We start from the raw sequence: 17092 nt of genomic DNA, 5'->3' as shown, positions 1-17092 counted from the left end.
TTGATGATTGTTCTAATAATGTTACCCTCCCACCAGCACTGCCTTGTGCACAAAGTGTTTTTAGATCATGCTGGCAGGAAGCTTTTCTTTAAAGACCATGAACTTGGGGGTCTATTTGTCACTCACCTAGTGATTCAAGAGAAAAGAAAGACCTCCTTATACCAGGCCCAGTAGCCATACATTATCAACCCAATATACTCCCCTCAAACACCAAAGCCATTGTCCTGGTCTTCCTCACCAGATGACATAGTTTCTCTTTCTCTCTCTCTCTCTCTCTCTCTCTCTCTCTCTTCTCTCTCTCTTTCTCTCTCTCTCCCTCTTCCCCCCCGCCCCTCACCTGAGCCACCTCTTCAAAGTCATCATGCCTCTTCTGCAGGGCTCGAGCTCGATGCAGGGATTTTCCAACCCCAGTGTGTTTGCTGAGAAAGGCTTCACCATGGTTTTCAATCCAGTCCAACACCTGGTCAAAGAAGGAAAACAAAAACAATGACTTTTCAGAAGAAGGAAAGATGTGACAACATGTGCAACTTCTAAAGCCCTACACAGCTTTCCATCCCTATCAGAGAGCAGCAGTTCCCATAGAAATGTTTTAAACCACTGTGAATGCAAGTGATTTCAGCATAGTTATTGGCAATATAATAGTCCTACCCCTGACTAAATTCAAATCACTTCTTTGATTGCTAGAATATCCTCTCATTACTCTTTCACTTTTCTTAGCCTTAATTAGTCTTTTATTTTATCTATTTTATTTTTTAGTCTAGAGATTAAACCCTAGGCCTCACATATGCTAAGTCATCACTTTAAACAAGTATACAGACTATTGGGCATAGTTTAACTCCCCCACTGTCTCTACCACAACCATGTAAAGTCAGACAGATTGACAGGAAATGAGGCAGAGAGACAGTTTGGGCAGTACTTTGGCCCTTAATTTATCACTCATCCCTTAATCTATCACAAAAATGCTCACAGCAATGGTGACCAGTCATGGAGATCCTATCTCATCATGTTCCTGGGGCTCCTTTACTTCCTAACCTTGGAAGTAAGTAAAGGCCACAGTAGTCAGTCTCAGACTGGATATTCAAGATAGCTGATCCCAAGGACAACAGCTTCCAAATGTTTTAGAATTTCTGACAGATTTTTCAGATAATTTTTTTTTTTAAATTAGTTTTGAGCAATTAAATGTGACCTGATTATCTTGTAATGTTTTTATAAATTTAATTTTATTTCACTTTATTTTCTAGCTTTAAGAAAATTGGTTATTCTAAAACTTATTAGTCGAAGAGGGATACTTTTCATCCACTAGTTCACATACACATTTATTTTTGCACTCTTCAGGGGTGATTTCACAGCTTTTAAACCCTTCAAGCAACTTGTTTCCTTTCTAAGTTATTTTGCTTTCTTTACAATATCAATTCATTTTCAGTTAGTGGCACTTAGTTTACTTAACCATCTATGCAGACTTCATCACTGAAAAACCAATTTATCTTATTTTTGAGAGTCTTTTACTTGCTTTAAATATAACTTTGTTCGGTGATGTTATATTGCCACCACTTAGTTCAACTTCTGCCAGTAAAATTGAACCTGTGAGAAAAATACATGCAACCTGGCCAGGGAATCTGGGACTATAAGAAAATCAATTTAACAAATAAAAAAGCAAACAATTTAGGAAGTGAACAAAATTACTTTAGTAATATTTTAAGGCTGAAAACGTACCCAAGGACAGATAATCATAATCAGTATATACAGTTTTGCCTAAAATGCTGATTTCTGACTATTTTGTCTGAGACAGTTCATTTAGAGACCTCAGCGCTTGAGACACACATTTAGATTTCATGCTGTCTTAACCCTGATTTTATGCCCTGCAACCCTGGGATGCAACCCAGCTTCCTAGGTAGATTTTGCCCAGGGGAGTGCTGACCAGACACCAGCAGTGCCTGACTATACATTACACACTATAAATTAATGTGCAACATTGGAATTCTAGATATTCATTTCTTTCTGTGAAGTCCAGTTAATGAGCCAGGCTTCAGAATCTGAAGACTGGTAGCCAAACCCCATATCCTACGTAAGTACAATCACCTATCAAAGTATCTCTTATAATCTTCCCCCTTTTTAATGTCTCTCATCTACAAGATTATATTTAAAATACTCAGTGACCAATTATAAATAGAATAATAGCTATTTATGTCTACTGACTGCTTTGAATTGGTATTTAAGCATTTCCAACATTGGAGGTTTCACCCCTTTATTTTGAGAAGTCTCAGGGAGCAAAGAGGCATGTATGGAATATGAATATCCATATACTAAGATATACATTTCTTTGTCTTACTGTGCCCCAATACCAGGTACTAGAGTAATCCCTGCGGAGTTGAGGGGTGCAGCAGTAGACATGGCCCCAACTCCAGGAACTCAGTTTCTGGGGGTAAAAGCACTAGTCATGAAGTCACACAACTCCTCATTAACTGCAAAGATGAAAAGTATCAACAGTCAGATGAAGGAGCTGGGAGTCAGGGAAGGCCTCTCTGAAGAAGTGAGGTTTAGCTGAGATTAGTGGGAGAGTAGGAGTTAACTAAGTTAAAAATTGCTTTAAAAGAGTGTCAATAAAGAGTAAGTAGGAAATGGACCTGGAGAAGGCTGAGGTAAACCGTAGTGAGTCCTGGTGTGCTTCCTCCCATCCTTTCTCTTCCTCTCCCTCCCCTCTCTTCCTTCCTTTCTTTGAATTGAGAGGGTCTCACACTTAGCCCAGGCTAGCCTTAAGTTTGTGGCGATCCTTCTGTCTCAGTCTCCTGACTCCTGGGGTTACCAGGGTGCACCACCACACTCAGCCCATGCTCCGGTTTTTATAAATGACCATTGCGTTCCTGAACCAAGTAAGAAGTAGCCTTTGATAATATTATCCATCTGATTCTGGCAAGCTGTGCCTTTAGTTTCAAGAAAGTAATTTATATAAGCCTTAAAATTATAAATGGCTAATGTAGCTGGATCCTAATAATAAAAACCAAGACACTGATTCCATTTAAGAAACATAATCTTAGACTTAAATGGAATTAACATGTACATTCTTGAAAGTGCTTTCATGGCAGTATAACTTTTGAATGGCCCATTAGCCAGATATCCAACGTTGACAAGATTTCCTGTGGCCAGCTCCTCACTGTCCACACCTCCTCTAGGGAGTTCCCGCCTCACCCCTCAGCACCCTAAGGCTGTTTCTCATCTCTTGAATTTTGTTCACACTGTTTTTCCTTCTCTTGAACTGTCCATACCCCTTTGCTCCTGTGCCCATTTCCCAGGCTGCCTTCCACTCATCCTTTGAGCCATACCCCAAGATCATTGGCTATGGAAGATTTTTATCCTTTAATAAGCCATCCAGGCTGAGGAAGTTATAGTATGGTTCTTCTCAGATTCTGTTGAAACCACACTTAAGGCCCACAGGCCTGTCTCCCACCAGACTCTGATACAACATAGCACTCTACATAGACTGGTTGCTTAAAATGTACTTGACTGAAATGTACTCAAACTGATCCCTCCAGCATACACCTTGGGTCAATGTCACTTGCTTCACAGTCCCAGTGTAACTCTAGCTTAGTTACAGAGTATTAAAAGTCTGTATTCAAAGTTCTTTCTTTGTACATTTTCACTCCTAACCCTTTTCCACCTCCAGCCCACTGTCCCACTTGGCAGGTAGTTCCTGGGAGAATGAAGAGCGCCCTACTCTACCAGGAAGCAACCCTGCTTCATCCCGAGCTTGGGGGACAGGCAGTGAATGCTGATACATGCCTATGTGATGGAGGCTTCTTCACTACTTGGGAAAAGTTGTGTCATTCCATTCTGAAGAAGTCTGCTTTTGTCCTGTCATGAGAACAGTAGTGCAAGTCAGCCCACACTCACCACTACAACAGGCAGACAGTCCCTTAACAATTGTAAAGCTCTCCCTTCTTTTTCCCGCCCTGGCATTTCAACCAGAAATTAGTCCTTTTTGAGAACAGCCTTTCCAAGAGACATACTTACATCCTGAACCAGATTTGAGAGCTAATCTAATAACAGCCATTATGAATAATTTCTTAATCATCCTCTTTCTTCCCCATCTAATTGTGTTTTTTCCAACCACCATACAATCAAGACACAGTGCCATTCAGGGCAGAAGACAGTCCTTTCTAGCTGCCAAGGAGAAAGGAAAAGTCCTTTGGAAGAGAACTTTTGGTCATCTCTTAACAGTGGGCATGAATAGGACTGAATTCATGGGAGAACATTCCGGCCTTTAGGAATTTGTAGGTTTCATTCCACTGGCCTGGGCCCTTTGTTTTAAACCCCTCTGCATGACACATATATTCATTCAGCTCTCTACTTGTACAGCACTGGCTGTTGCTATACAACGTGTATATATTTGCTCAGTTTGGATGTTGTTTTATTTGTACAACTGAATATAAGCTCCACATGAGCAGGGGCTTTGCTTGGCTCTCAAAGAGCATTTGCTGAATAAATGAGTGAGTGACTCTAACAAATCTGATTTTGGAAGTTCCTGTATGATAAAGGGCAAACATCATAAGAGGAAATAGAGACATTTTGCAAACAAATGTGGAGTTAGAATCTAACTCTTTGATTGCCTCACCTAGCTTTCTTTGATAAATTATCTTGTTCAAAATAGGCTATTAAGTTTGTGTCATAATTTGATCCATGGTAAAATAAGCAAGGCACTTGATGTTTTAAGAATACTGAAGAACTGGGGGCAGCCCAAGCTGACACTCCAAAGCACCACCAGCAAGACACTGGCACAAGCTATGGCAAATGAAGTACAAGTCCTGCTATCCCCACTCAAAGGGGGGCATCCTCCTGCAGTAAAAGTTGGAGGAATGCAAATTTCCAAAAAACAAGAAATCGGCATGTTGGAGAAACAAACTAAGAAAACAGGATTAGAGAAAATAAGTGCCATTGCAAATGTTGCAAAAATACAGACACTGGATGCCCTGAACGACACACAGGACAAGCTCAACCATAAATTTCCAGCAACAGTGCACATGGCACATCAAAAACCCACACCTGCTCTGGAGAAGGTCGCTCCACTGAAAAGGATCTACATTATTCAGCAGCCACAAAAATAAGCCAGGACATAAAAACACAGCCAACTAATTGACTGCTTCAGTCATCTAGCAGCTTACCAAAAAGGATCCAAACTTTCCAGAGCCCTAGCGTACTTGATTGGTAATTAAAACAGCTTTTGTATCTTCCCTGTTGACTTTAGATAATAAAGCACCTAAAATTGTAAATCAAAAAAAAAAAAAAAAAAAGAATACTGAAGAACTCCTTGCTCTCATCTCCTATCTCCCAGCACCCCAACTCCCCACCCCTACCTGTTTAGAAAGCCATCATTCCGAGGCCAATGAAGGAGCATTTATGTGAATCAGGCATCTGCAACACCTTTTGTGTTAAAGGCTCGGGAACACAGTGTGTGAGAACACCCAGGAGAGTCTGGTAGATCATTATTTCTGTTTGCCTGCACAGCATACCCAGCTTAGTTCCACAGGGGAACAGTCAGTACCACCCAGATCTGGCAGCTGTGACTCTGGAGCATGCAGACACCACATGAAACGCCCAATTACCAGCAACTAATTTTCTGTCCTTTCTTTGGAACAAGTACAATCACAATAAATGTCTTGCTATGGCAGGAGGACCCATCACTTTTCTGAGAGGGCTGAGCTAAACCTCATTAGCAGGTATATAGGTTCTCATTCCCCTGTGAGCTGAGGTACAATCCTTTCTCCACACTTTCTTCAGTGCTGAGTAGGAGCCAGCATTAGGTCCAAAAGATCTCAGAAGTCTCACCAACTAGTGTGAGTCCTTCCTTTAGTAATAGTGGAAATTAAAACTAAAGCAGGCAAAATTTTAATTATAAAGTAAGAGAAAATAGAGAAAGGACTCCAGCTTGAGTAGTAGCTAGAGGGTGAACACTCTGGTGAAGAGGATCAGACTGGCTCACTCATAAAAGCAGCAGACCGGTTTTTAAGTACTAGCTGAGGTGGTCTGGTTGATCATTATCTCAGTTCTGGTTTCCATAGCTCTGAAGGAATCCTTAAGGTATTGATGGGGCATTTTAGTTCCTATAAGATGATAGTTTCTGCTTGAGGCAGTTTCAGTGAGGTTCTGGTGGAATCTAAGGTGACCCGGGGGTTAGGGCAACAGAGGCTTCTGGGCATGTAAATCTCTTATTTGTTGTCCACAGTTTTAAAAAGGATGAGATGCACAAGGTAAATTTAGGGCTAATCAACCTTGTTTGGCCACCTTTTTCTAAATGATCAACATATTTATCTCCAAAGTTTTAAGGTAATAAAGAATACAAAATGAAAGTTAAGCTTTGTTATGCTTTTAGTTACCTACATCTGTAAAGAGTCAGAGTTTTTAGCAAAATCACTTTTAAATCCTTAACAGGTTAAGGGCCAGGATTTGTCCTCTGTCTTTAATTTCTGACTATGTCAGAAGACCTACTTGTCGCAACAAAGCTGAGGTTCCTGGTACCTCCCTGAAAGAATCTCTTCAGCCCAGTTCTGTTTATGGAGTCACCATACTTCTAATCACTAAAACTTGAAACTCTTGCCAGAGGTACTGAACTTCAAGGTGATTAAACATCAACTCTGGATTCTTTTTAAAATATAGGTGCCTTTCACCTCCAGATTCTGCATCAAAATATGTGAAATAGGGTTGGATGATCTGTGTGTTTGACAAGCCCTCTACTTTGCCTTGATATCCAGGATGCAGGAGTTCAAGGACCACAATTTGGAAAATATAGTTCATATTTACACTTGATAGCTCCCTGTTTTCTATAAGAAAATGGAGAGTAATTTTGGTGATTTTTAAATAAATGCTGTCAGATCCATGCTTGCTTTATTACTCTTGTTCATGCTCTACGGCCATGCACCATGACTGTGGCTGCCAGCCTCTTCCTCTTCACCCCCAGCCCACACACCTGCACCAGATTACCTCACACTTCACTCCGATCATTCCCAGTTAGTAATATCGTATGAATCCTTTCTCCTTTAGCCTGGCATCCAAGGCTCCAGAATTAGCATGTTGAGATCAAGGACATGTCAAGCATAGGGTTTATCAGAAAGAGGTGACCCTGCATGGTGACTGTCTTGTTGCTTATTAACATAATAATCAAAAGGCACTGAGGATATTAAAGATTTAAAAATTAACTGCCAATCAAGAAATCTCAGAGGCTCAGTAACTCCTAAAAGAGACTTCCTGCTTTTACTGCCTCCCAGGGCCCACCAGCATTTAGCCTGCTTACAAAGGAAGGACCACTCCTCAGTCAAGACAGAGTCTGCATTCAGAAAAGCAAAGTCAATACTGAAGTAAACACCAAGGGAGAAGGTTATGGTGGGGAAGAAATTGGGAAGGCAGAAGAGTAGGGCAGGAAAGAGGTGTGTGTAGGGGGGGTGGACGTAAGATGGGAACTGGGAACCAAGAATAAGAGGGTACTAGGTGTCCATGAAGTTTTCAGGCAGGAAGGGTCTCAGAATACCCATGGGAGCCTCTAGCTCACCCCTCTACCCTGCAGAGCCTGGGGACACATAGAGAGAAATGGAATCTAGAGCGACAAGCCCTACTCACTCCCCTACCCTATGGAGGCTAGGGACACAGAGAAGAGTAGAAACCAGAGCTCTCAGCATTAGCCTCCTTCTAGAATGAGAAGGATAGAGGGCTCCCTCTAAGATCAAGGATCCCAAAAGGAAAGACTCCCTATCTTTACTCCAATCAAAAGCAACCCTAATAAACAGGATCCTCCCTTTCTTCCCTCCCTCCCCGACTCAGCTAAACCTCAACCCTGAACTCTTTCTGAGGTTTCACTCTACCCAAAGAATCATCTGTTATCTACTTGAAAATATTTGAACAATTGATTTATCATCATTAAAAACGTAACTGTGGACTTGAATACAGCTAAGAATTACCATAGACAAATGGATATTATTCAAGATCTATCCCACAAAGAACAGCATCAGCAAGGCTGAGTTAACATAATGGTGACTGTGAAAAATAAATGAGAATGAGTAGTGATAGTTTTAGGGTAATTTCTGTTAGAGATAAATAGCTGTATCATTTCAAAATGATAGGACACAGGGAAATGAATGTTGGGATATAAGCATTACTGTCTTTGGGGCAAGACAGTTTGAGGATCAATCTCAGGCTATCAGGCTATGACATCAGGCAGATCTCATCCTCTGGGACTAACCAATTTATCAGAGTCCTTTGATCACTGACACCTAGCACTAAATTACAAACCCCTCAAAGTGTCTCTTATTCCCATCATCCTACACTGCCTATAGCAGAGGGGAGAGACTAAGATCATGGACTTTGATGGTAGGTGGACTCAGATTTGATTTCCTGATGTGTCACTAGCTATTGGACCCTGAGCAAGGTCACCTAATCTTTCTAAGCCTGTTTCCTGATCTGAAAGATAAGGACCAAACTGTCACCTGCTTCATGGTGTTGGAAGATTAAATAAGAAAAGACAAGTGAGGGGAATAGATACTCAATCATGTTTACTCATACAGATAATGAACCCTGAGCTTTCAACAGCATAACTTTTATAGAAATACTCAGCCTCAGAAATGGACTCTCAGAGTTGGAACTAACCCTCTTTCTGATGTTGATGTACTTCCTAAAGTACCCACAAGTAACGAGTGTGTTTCACATTCTGAATGGTTCCCCATGTTGTCATTCTCTGATCTGAATGTGTGCTGAAGATGCCTTGATCCTTTCCTTCTCAGACATCTGAATTCTTCCTTCTTATAGGAAGAGTTAGTATCTAGATCTATCATCATTCTGGTCATTTTTAAATTACTAATCATTCTGAGAGCAAAACACAGTGCTCATTTTTTATTATGCAAAGCTGTGAATGACACTGTATAATAACCATACTGGTTTAGTATGATTAAGGAGCCATAGCCACTACAGCTAGTAAAAGATTGACTATCTGGAATTTTTTTTTAATTGCTTTCAAATCCCTTTCAGACATTTTTTGGCAAGTAAGAATCAACATAATAAAAGCTATAACTTTCCATATGAAGCTCAAAAAAAAAAACTGATGGAAGCAGATGAGATTCATTTGTAGTACAGAAACTATGGACTTTAATATTAACTTTCATGAATTCAGAATGTTAAGCACCAAGTCAGACAAAACTTGCTGTCACTGCCCTGTACTAGCTAACCTGATTGGACTGCTTAAAAACAAGGCATTATTTTTAAGGCAAGGTGACACAAGAGCCTCATATGTGTCACTGTCCTGCTTACATGACCACAAACACTCCCAATTCCTTTCCAGACTTATCTCTCACTATGACTAGGTAGGAAAAGGGCATCCAGTTAGACTTCCTCTTCCCTGTCCCCTGCCTATAACTTATATTTCTGCTTTCTGGCCTCCCCCAAGAATAACAGTACCATCTCCCCTGCCTGTGCTGCAAGGATGAATGCAAATCTCACCCCCCACCAAAAGGACCTTTCTGCTCAGACTTGGGTCAGCTCAGTGTTGTTTTGCTTCTTGGCCCTGAACACAGACAGCAACATGCCATCAGCAAGTCTTCAGCTGCATGTGTCTACCCTCAAGGGCAGACTTCCTAGCTCAGGGCCTTGCACACAGTAGGTGTCCCAAAAGCACTTTAAAGATTTATTCTTGCAAAAAATGAAAGACAAAGAGGGATGCAGAACTGGGTGGCCTGCAGGGGATACTCCGAAAACAGTTGCTCTCACTAAGGAAAAATAGAGTGGAATTTGCATCTCCCAGAAAGAGCAAGCTTCTAGTTACTCCCTTCTCTTCCAACCACAAGTCAAGTCTACTTGGCTTGAAACTCGCTTTTTTACACACCTGGGAAGACAGAGGCATTAGGGCAGAATAACCGAGAAGTGGTTATTGGCTGATACTGTCATGGAATGCTTTTTAACCTGCTGCTCAGTACTGTTCTTTACTAAGCTGGAAAAATAATAAGATTGAAATTATTCCACTAGCAACAGTATGGCAGCCATGCCCTACCCATGCCTTTCTTCAGCTTAATGAACTCAAATTCCAGTTTTACATTGAAGATTTATTTCCAACATCTCCCAGCACAGCAGGGGAGAGAGGGCTGCAACTATACCTGCCAGGACCTAAGGGAAAGGTGTCAGGTTCGCTTTGGCAGCAAGTGTTTAAATGAAATCTCTTTTTCACTGGCATTTGTATTTTGCTTGTATATCTCTTTTTTACTCTGCCACGGGGAGAATATTACTACCTGGGAAAGACTGCTCCCAGAAATAGCAATGAGACAAGATGTCAGGCAGGCAGAGACTCCCTGGCCTCCAGCAAGGGTCTCTGTCTCCTTCTCTTCCTCCATATTCCTTTTTCCTTTCTCCTCCTACCCCAGCTATACTTCTTTTTCTGTCCTCTGTCATTAAATCTCTATCTTTTTCTTTACCCTTTGCCTGTGTCTCTGTTTCACCCTATCTTCCCTGTTTTATAGGAGACATCTATCTCCCCACCTGTCCCCATGTAATATGTCTTCCTATCATTTTTCTCCTGTGTTTCCTTGCTTCCTCCCTCCTGTGGGTGGTCTTAGGACATCTGGACTAAGAGGTCAGAAGACACAGCTTCTGGTACTGGCATTACCATTTACTAGCTGTGTGGACCTGGCCAAGTTACTTTGCATCTCTGGGCCTCAATATCCTCAACTGCATAGCAGATTAGACTGGATGCTCTTTGAATCCTTGACATCTCTGAGGTTTTGTCACTGAATGAAATGGTATCAGCAAACTCATGTGGTGGTTGCTGTCATAGAATCAGGCTGTGTGCCCCCAACAGTATGAACACTAGGGGGCGCCTGAAGACTACACAAAGAGGATGTGACTACCACTTGTCATTGAGGATTTACTATGTGTGGGCAGGCTCTGTGCTCGCAAATCATTCCTATCTCATGAGACAGGTATTTTTGTTATCCGTTCTGTTTCAGAGGTGAAGAAACTAAAGCACCATGAGCTGCAGCGATTTACCCATGGTTACACAGGCAACACATGTCAGAATAGGACTTACGCCCAGGCTGACTCTAGAGCCCGTGCATTTATCTACGATTCTATATCACCCTGGCCACTGATGCTTGCACACCAGCTTCCCACAGAGGCTGTGGAAGTACAAAAAAAAATCTCTGGGTAAAAATCTCTAGATTCCAAATGTGCTGAGGCATCTTAGATCCAGACTACATGTATGGTTCAATCATTTTCTCTCTTATCAAGACACTAATTCTGATTTCTCATGCCTTTGCCTATACCTGTTCATTGATACTGTATTGCCCTGCACACTGGCCAGTGTGCTTTGATAGACTTGTCCTTTATTTTTCAAAAGTTCATGGTTTATGCCATTCCAGCAGGCACCTTACCTGTACCTAGTGCATTGCTGGGCCCATGGCAGAGCAGGGCATGGACTTGCCTAATAACTGATGATCAGAGTGACACTTCATGAGCACTGAGGCCCTCATGTTCTGCACCCTCTGTCTAGGACATAAAACCTTGGCTCCTCAAGACTTTCATGTCAATTCAGGCAGACTCCAGCTATTCACCAGCAAAGAAACTAATGGACATGTTGTGAGGGAAGGATAAATGGTATTCACTTCATAGAAGTAGAAAATGTGCTCCTCCAGTAATTTCAACTAAATTCAGGAAACATAAAGAAAGCCTCAGCTTCATGTAGAGATAGCTAAGAGCTTTAAGAATCACAGAGATGCAGAAGCCCAGGTTTTTACTCTCAAGGAGATATTGGAATAGATGAGATGAGACACACAAAGTTTAAAAACAATAATATACAGTAAGTCCCCAACTTACAAACATTCGAGTTGCAAACTTTCACAGATAAAAATGGACCTCGAGTTACATAGATGTGAACAAATCATGGCAGTACCTCACCTGTCTGGCAGACATTGTTACAGTTGTGCTGCTGTGTGCTTACTATACAGTACAATAGTGCACACTAATACAGTGTTCAGTCAGAATCCAGGATGCTTGGAAACAAGAGGAAAAGCAGTGGTAATGTGGAGGTTTGGTTTTTAAATACTTCACATTGTATATTTCTGTCAAAGGTGTGTAAGACTCACTTTGTAGGATTTATGAACAAATCTGACTTACGAATATTCTACCAGAATGGAACTTCTTCCTAAGTCAGGGACTTACTGTAATATAAAAATGAGAGTGTTATCAAAATTACACACACACACACACACACACACACACACACACCTGTGGAATATGGAGCAGGGAAATTGCTTGTCTAAGTCTGATCCTGAAAATTATGACAAGCTTCTGCATGGCTGGGAGTCCGGAACCAAAGACCAAGTCTCTCAAGTGTGTGAGTTCAGCTTCCTTTTGAAGCATAGTTCAGATACCTGTTGGGTACTAAGGGTTGTTTGTGTATCAGGTAAAGGTTGTTTAGGTGTCATCATCAGCTTTAGATCTTTATTTTCACACTATTTTTCTTGCACTTGTCCTACTGTCAGATACATGGTAAGTGAGCAAGGAAGCCAGTGGGGTGAGTGAGGTTGTGCTCCCAGAAGACATATTCACAGATCTTGAAAAGGACAAGGGGATTAAACATCCTGGGGATTCCATTCACACAGAATAACCAAGCACCTAGCACACCATACCCAGCTCCTAACCTTCTGCCTGCATTGCCAACCATGTGATGAACTGAAAGGTTCTTGCTTTTAAAAGCATGATGTACAATAGCTACACATGTAGTTCAATTCATTTTCTTTTCATTTTTGTGTAGACATCACGGTGGCCTCAGGGAAGTCTGACAGCTGCAGTTCCTGAGACCCTGAGTGTGACATGCTGCCCCATCTACCCTATCCTTGAGGGAGGTTTTGTTTTGGTTTTTGTTTGTTTTTTTCAGTCCTGGCTATATGAAAGGGCTTTTGCACTGGGCTATATCCTTATCCCTTTTTATTTTCTTCTTTTGTGACAGGACCTAAGTCCCTAAATTGCCCACATTGGACTCAACACCAATCTTCCTGTCTCAGCCTTTCAGAGTGCTGGGATCACAGGCATGCACCACCACATCCAGCACTGAGGACTTTCACCTGCTCTCCTTGCAGAGCTCAGCCTAGTGCCACAGGCTTAAGAACAGCAGGAGGACAAACAGGAACCGACGGGACTGTGACATCCACAATCCATGGCCAGATCATCTTCAGGAGTCACCAAGAGTTCACAGAAATAGCCACACCCCCTCCTTTGTGCCGGCAAGGCTGGTACCTCACTTCTCCATCACAGACTTCCTTGCTCCTCTGTGCTCAGGGATGATATATTTATCTGGTCGGCTCCAGATGGCAGAAGCAGGCGACTGACTCATTTGCTTCTCCATTCTCACAAGCCCTACCAGGGTTTCAGAGCTGCCACATCAGCACTACACTCTCTCTGGGCTGAGGTGTTCCACTGACAACTCCATCGCAGCCCCAGCCCATTCGGAGGGGCCGCTGCAAGGGAGTCATGGAAGCCCTAGGAAAGGGGCACACCTGCAGTCTCTTCAACTCCTGGGAGACTAACTACAGGTGACCTTTCCATACCCTAGAAGGTGTCACAGGTGTCCTGCCTACTTCAACACTCAGCACTACTCCCTCACCCCCAGCATTGTGAAGACATGTGCCATGGCTCTTAATCCCCATGTCTATTTTGCTATACTCTTGTATTATACCTGGTCAATACCACAGAAGAATGGAAGGAGAGTAAATCATTATTTCATGTGTATAAACCTGTAATTACAAAGTAGCCATAGAAAAGTCTGGAACAGGTGTTTGAGATGGAGTGCCATATTCTGCCTCCCACAGTGAACCCACAGGGAGATGACTCTGATCCCAATTAATCCCAGGTCCAGCGCCTATCAAGCTTCCTTCATCTTAGTCCTCTGGGTAAAGTTCCCAGGGTTCCCAAGGAGAGAGAAACAGAAAGTACAAAGGGGGAGAAGAATAGGTTTTTCCTCTCAAAGGGCACTTGTGGCAACACTGCCCTTTTATGGTTAGAAGGATCACCATTTCTTTCTTATATGTAGTAAAGGAAAAGCCATGATTGGTATAATAATGCAGAAAGATAGATAAAGCTAGAAGGAACCCCTAATCATGGAATGTATAGTGAATAATAGCCAGTGTTTTAAATCTGGTTTCACAGGTCCAATTTTGCCAATGAATCTTCTAAAAGTCTCTAACTCCACTTCCATTCTCTTTAACCACTCCATTGCTGACCAAAAAGTGAGCTTTCTTTATGTGGGAGTCCAACTCTGGCAGTGCTCAGATAACCCTGGAACCCCCAAGTTGCTTAGCAATCTCATTGCCTACATGAGGATCAAGCTCGCCAAAAGAAAAGTGTTATATGATTGAAAGAATTGCTGAGACTGAGCCTCCCTTTCCAAAACCACACAGTGAGAAGGCCCAGCTTTAAAAAGCTGTTTGAGCAAGAAGCATGCAATCAACAATTTCAGTGTGTTCTGTTTTGTTTTTGCAGGGTGCAAGGGAGTAGCTGGGGGCTCAATTGTCATCATCCCTCTATCAGTCTGGGTCTTCCATGCCTGATTACCAGTCAGCCTCTCCAGTTCAGTTTGTCTCCTGAGACAGATAAGGGCCACAGGGAAGCAGAGTCTGTTACCTGCTGCACATCCTGCTGGAAGACACAGAGCTGCAGCCGCTGGTGGAGTCGCACCTTGCGGTGTTGCCAGATGCTCTCAAGCCGCCGCTGGTGGTGCAGCACCTCATGCACCACATCCAGCACCTGGTGCACTGCCTTGGAGTAGTTAGCTGTGGCTGTGAGGGACTCAGAGTTCCCAGGACTCAAGGGACGCTGTAACACATCCAGCAGTGCTTTACCATCCTGGCTGACCTGCAGGAAGGAAAGGAATTCAGAGGGAGGCAGGACACACAGAGAGGTAAAAAGAGTCTTTCCTAGGGGTTCCTGATTAGTCCGGAGAAGCTTAGTCCTTCCCAGGCTCATCACAACCAAGCCATGTGCTAGCCAGCCACAGCTGCCATGGTGCCCTGCCTGCTGTAGAGCAGAGCATCTGGAACCCCGGGGAAAGAGGAGCTGCCAGAGGGCTGGCCAGTTGTCTATAAGACTCTTGCTCCCCACTTGAATGTTAGCAGCATGAGGGCAGGGACTCTGCCTTGCTCAAAGCTCTCTGCCCAATGTCCACAATAGTGTCTCACACATAGGCTTTCAGTGAGTATTTTGAATGGCTTGCTGATTACATCAGGCAGAAGAACTTCATTTCAGAAATGAAGTCAAGTAGAAGTTACCACTATAAACATTTCCTGTTCTTTCTTCCTCAGTTTCTTCTATTTGACCTCAAACTTCTAGACATGTGATCAGAGGCACCATGCCTCAGTTTACTTGTCTGTAAAAGAGGAATGACAATGGCACATACTTCATAGAGTTGTGATGAGTAAAGTGAGTTAACACATGCAGAGTGTTTAGAACAGGGCCCAGCACATAGTACATAGTAACTTCATCATCTTCATCATCTTTCCCAGTTCCTGTCTTCATTTGCTTATCACTTTTTTCTTTTATGTGTTTTTTAACCTTTCCCCACCCTCTATACAACCCCTCTGTCTCTCCTGAACAGCATCTTTTTAGCACAAGCAGAGTAACATAAGACACTCAGACTGTGAGCAGACCATCCATGCCCTGGGCACTCACCCTTAGAGCTGACAGCAGTGGAGGTGGAATCCCTGTCATTCCTCTAACTGGAATCCTGGCATAATCATGGCTAACAATAACTCCGGGAAGTTGCACCCTAGGATCAGCACTGTTGGGCAGAGTACCCAGTAGAACATGTGTTTTTCTAGTCTAATACAGTGGTCAGTGGGGAATTGACAGACATTTTAAGACCCCCAACTTAATTTGGTTAATATCAAAACTGAAGTTGGTTTGGTGTTGAAAAGGTCTTCTTTTCCTAATCGGCAAGATCAAAAAGGAGGTTTGCTTCTATATCTACCCCCACCATGATGAACAGGGAAATGTTTGGGACCTTGCATCTGCCCCTCATCCCTCCTTCAGGTTTGGATGGGGGTCCAGGAACAGAGGCAGGGTGAATCCTGCTCAGGGAGCCACAGAAGCCATCCCAGGATGCAGTGGTTGAAATGAGTGCTATGGTAGAGTGTAGTTAAGGCGGAAGAGGAAACCATCACGACCTACCCAATCCCGCCATCCTCATCTCTCGTAATTTATTGCTAGGTGAGGTAGCTTATAAATAGTGTAGAGGTAATGCTCTCCAGAGATGTGAATCAGACAGATACCTTATGGCTAAACCTAGGACAATTCTCTTTAAGGAATACTGTCTCTGGGCACTATGTCTGGGGCAGGGTGATTACAGACAGGTCCAGGTCCTGGAAATCCAAGTCAACATGAGTTCCAGTCCTCTGTCTCAGTCTCCACATCTGCAGGAGGCCTAGATTGGCCCTGACTTCTGAACTAGGCAGAGGTTTGAAGGTCCATGTTTCTGGAGCCTGAGAATAAGTTGGGAGAACTATGGTACAAGTATAATTGCCCACATACCTCACATGTGTGAACTATGGAAGCAGCATATTAATTGCATTTGTACTCTCTTTTATATTTTACAAGGAGTAAGTTTAGATTCCTGACCCACAGAGGTCACAGTTTTGTCATAAGAGAGAAAGCCTTGGGCCTTTTGGATCAGACCTACAGAGATCTGATTTGGCTCACAGACTCCTCCTCTGTACCTCCCACAATGACAAGATCTATTACCATGTTTATTACATATTACTGTCAGGCTGGGACAAGTGCATTATATACATTGCATTTATAACCCTGGACACTACCACAGGAGGCAGATGTTAGCACCTTCATTTCACAGAGCCTAGGCTTGCATGGGTAATGTAACCTGAGGTGACACAGCTAAGAATCAAGGGAGCCAAGATTCAAACTCAGTTTTGACTGTGACAAAAACCCTTACTCTTACCTGGAAAGCTTCACCTTACACTTCAACATGCAGCAAACTCACCTGGGACAATAGTCATTAAAACATAGGTTCTAGGCCCCACTTCTTGATATTCTGCTTCAGAATGGGGTGGAACCTAGAAATCTG

At 42.7% G+C, this 17092-nt stretch overlaps 2 protein-coding genes across 27 annotated transcripts in view; one reads left to right on the top strand and one right to left on the bottom strand.

Annotated features, from left to right (window-relative positions):
• Kalrn (kalirin RhoGEF kinase) overlaps positions 1-17092 on the bottom strand; it is a 698268-nt gene that overhangs the window by 353377 nt on the left and 327799 nt on the right. For all 26 annotated transcript variants that reach the window (XM_021259403.2, XM_021259427.2, XM_021259411.2 and 23 more), the window contains exons 9-10: positions 14641-14871; positions 338-460 (exon numbers count right to left, since the gene is read on the bottom strand). In XM_021259403.2, coding sequence (XP_021115062.1) covers positions 338-460; positions 14641-14871 — 354 coding nt within the window. The remainder of the gene's footprint in view (positions 1-337; positions 461-14640; positions 14872-17092) is intronic.
• LOC101701534 (death-associated protein-like 1) lies at positions 4749-5116 on the top strand. The gene has a single exon (XM_013073853.3). It carries the CDS (start codon positions 4779-4781, stop codon positions 5097-5099), a length of 321 nt encoding a protein of 106 aa, XP_012929307.1. The 5' UTR covers positions 4749-4778; the 3' UTR covers positions 5100-5116.

The sequence above is a fragment of the Heterocephalus glaber genome, unplaced genomic scaffold (genome assembly GCF_053883595.1).
Source record: "Heterocephalus glaber isolate CG9 unplaced genomic scaffold, H.glaber_assembly_v1.0 deba00000122, whole genome shotgun sequence".
NCBI classification, from domain to species: Eukaryota; Metazoa; Chordata; class Mammalia; order Rodentia; family Bathyergidae; genus Heterocephalus; species Heterocephalus glaber.
Note: the sequence above shows the minus strand (reverse complement) of the source record. Positions and strands in the feature narration are given on the sequence as shown.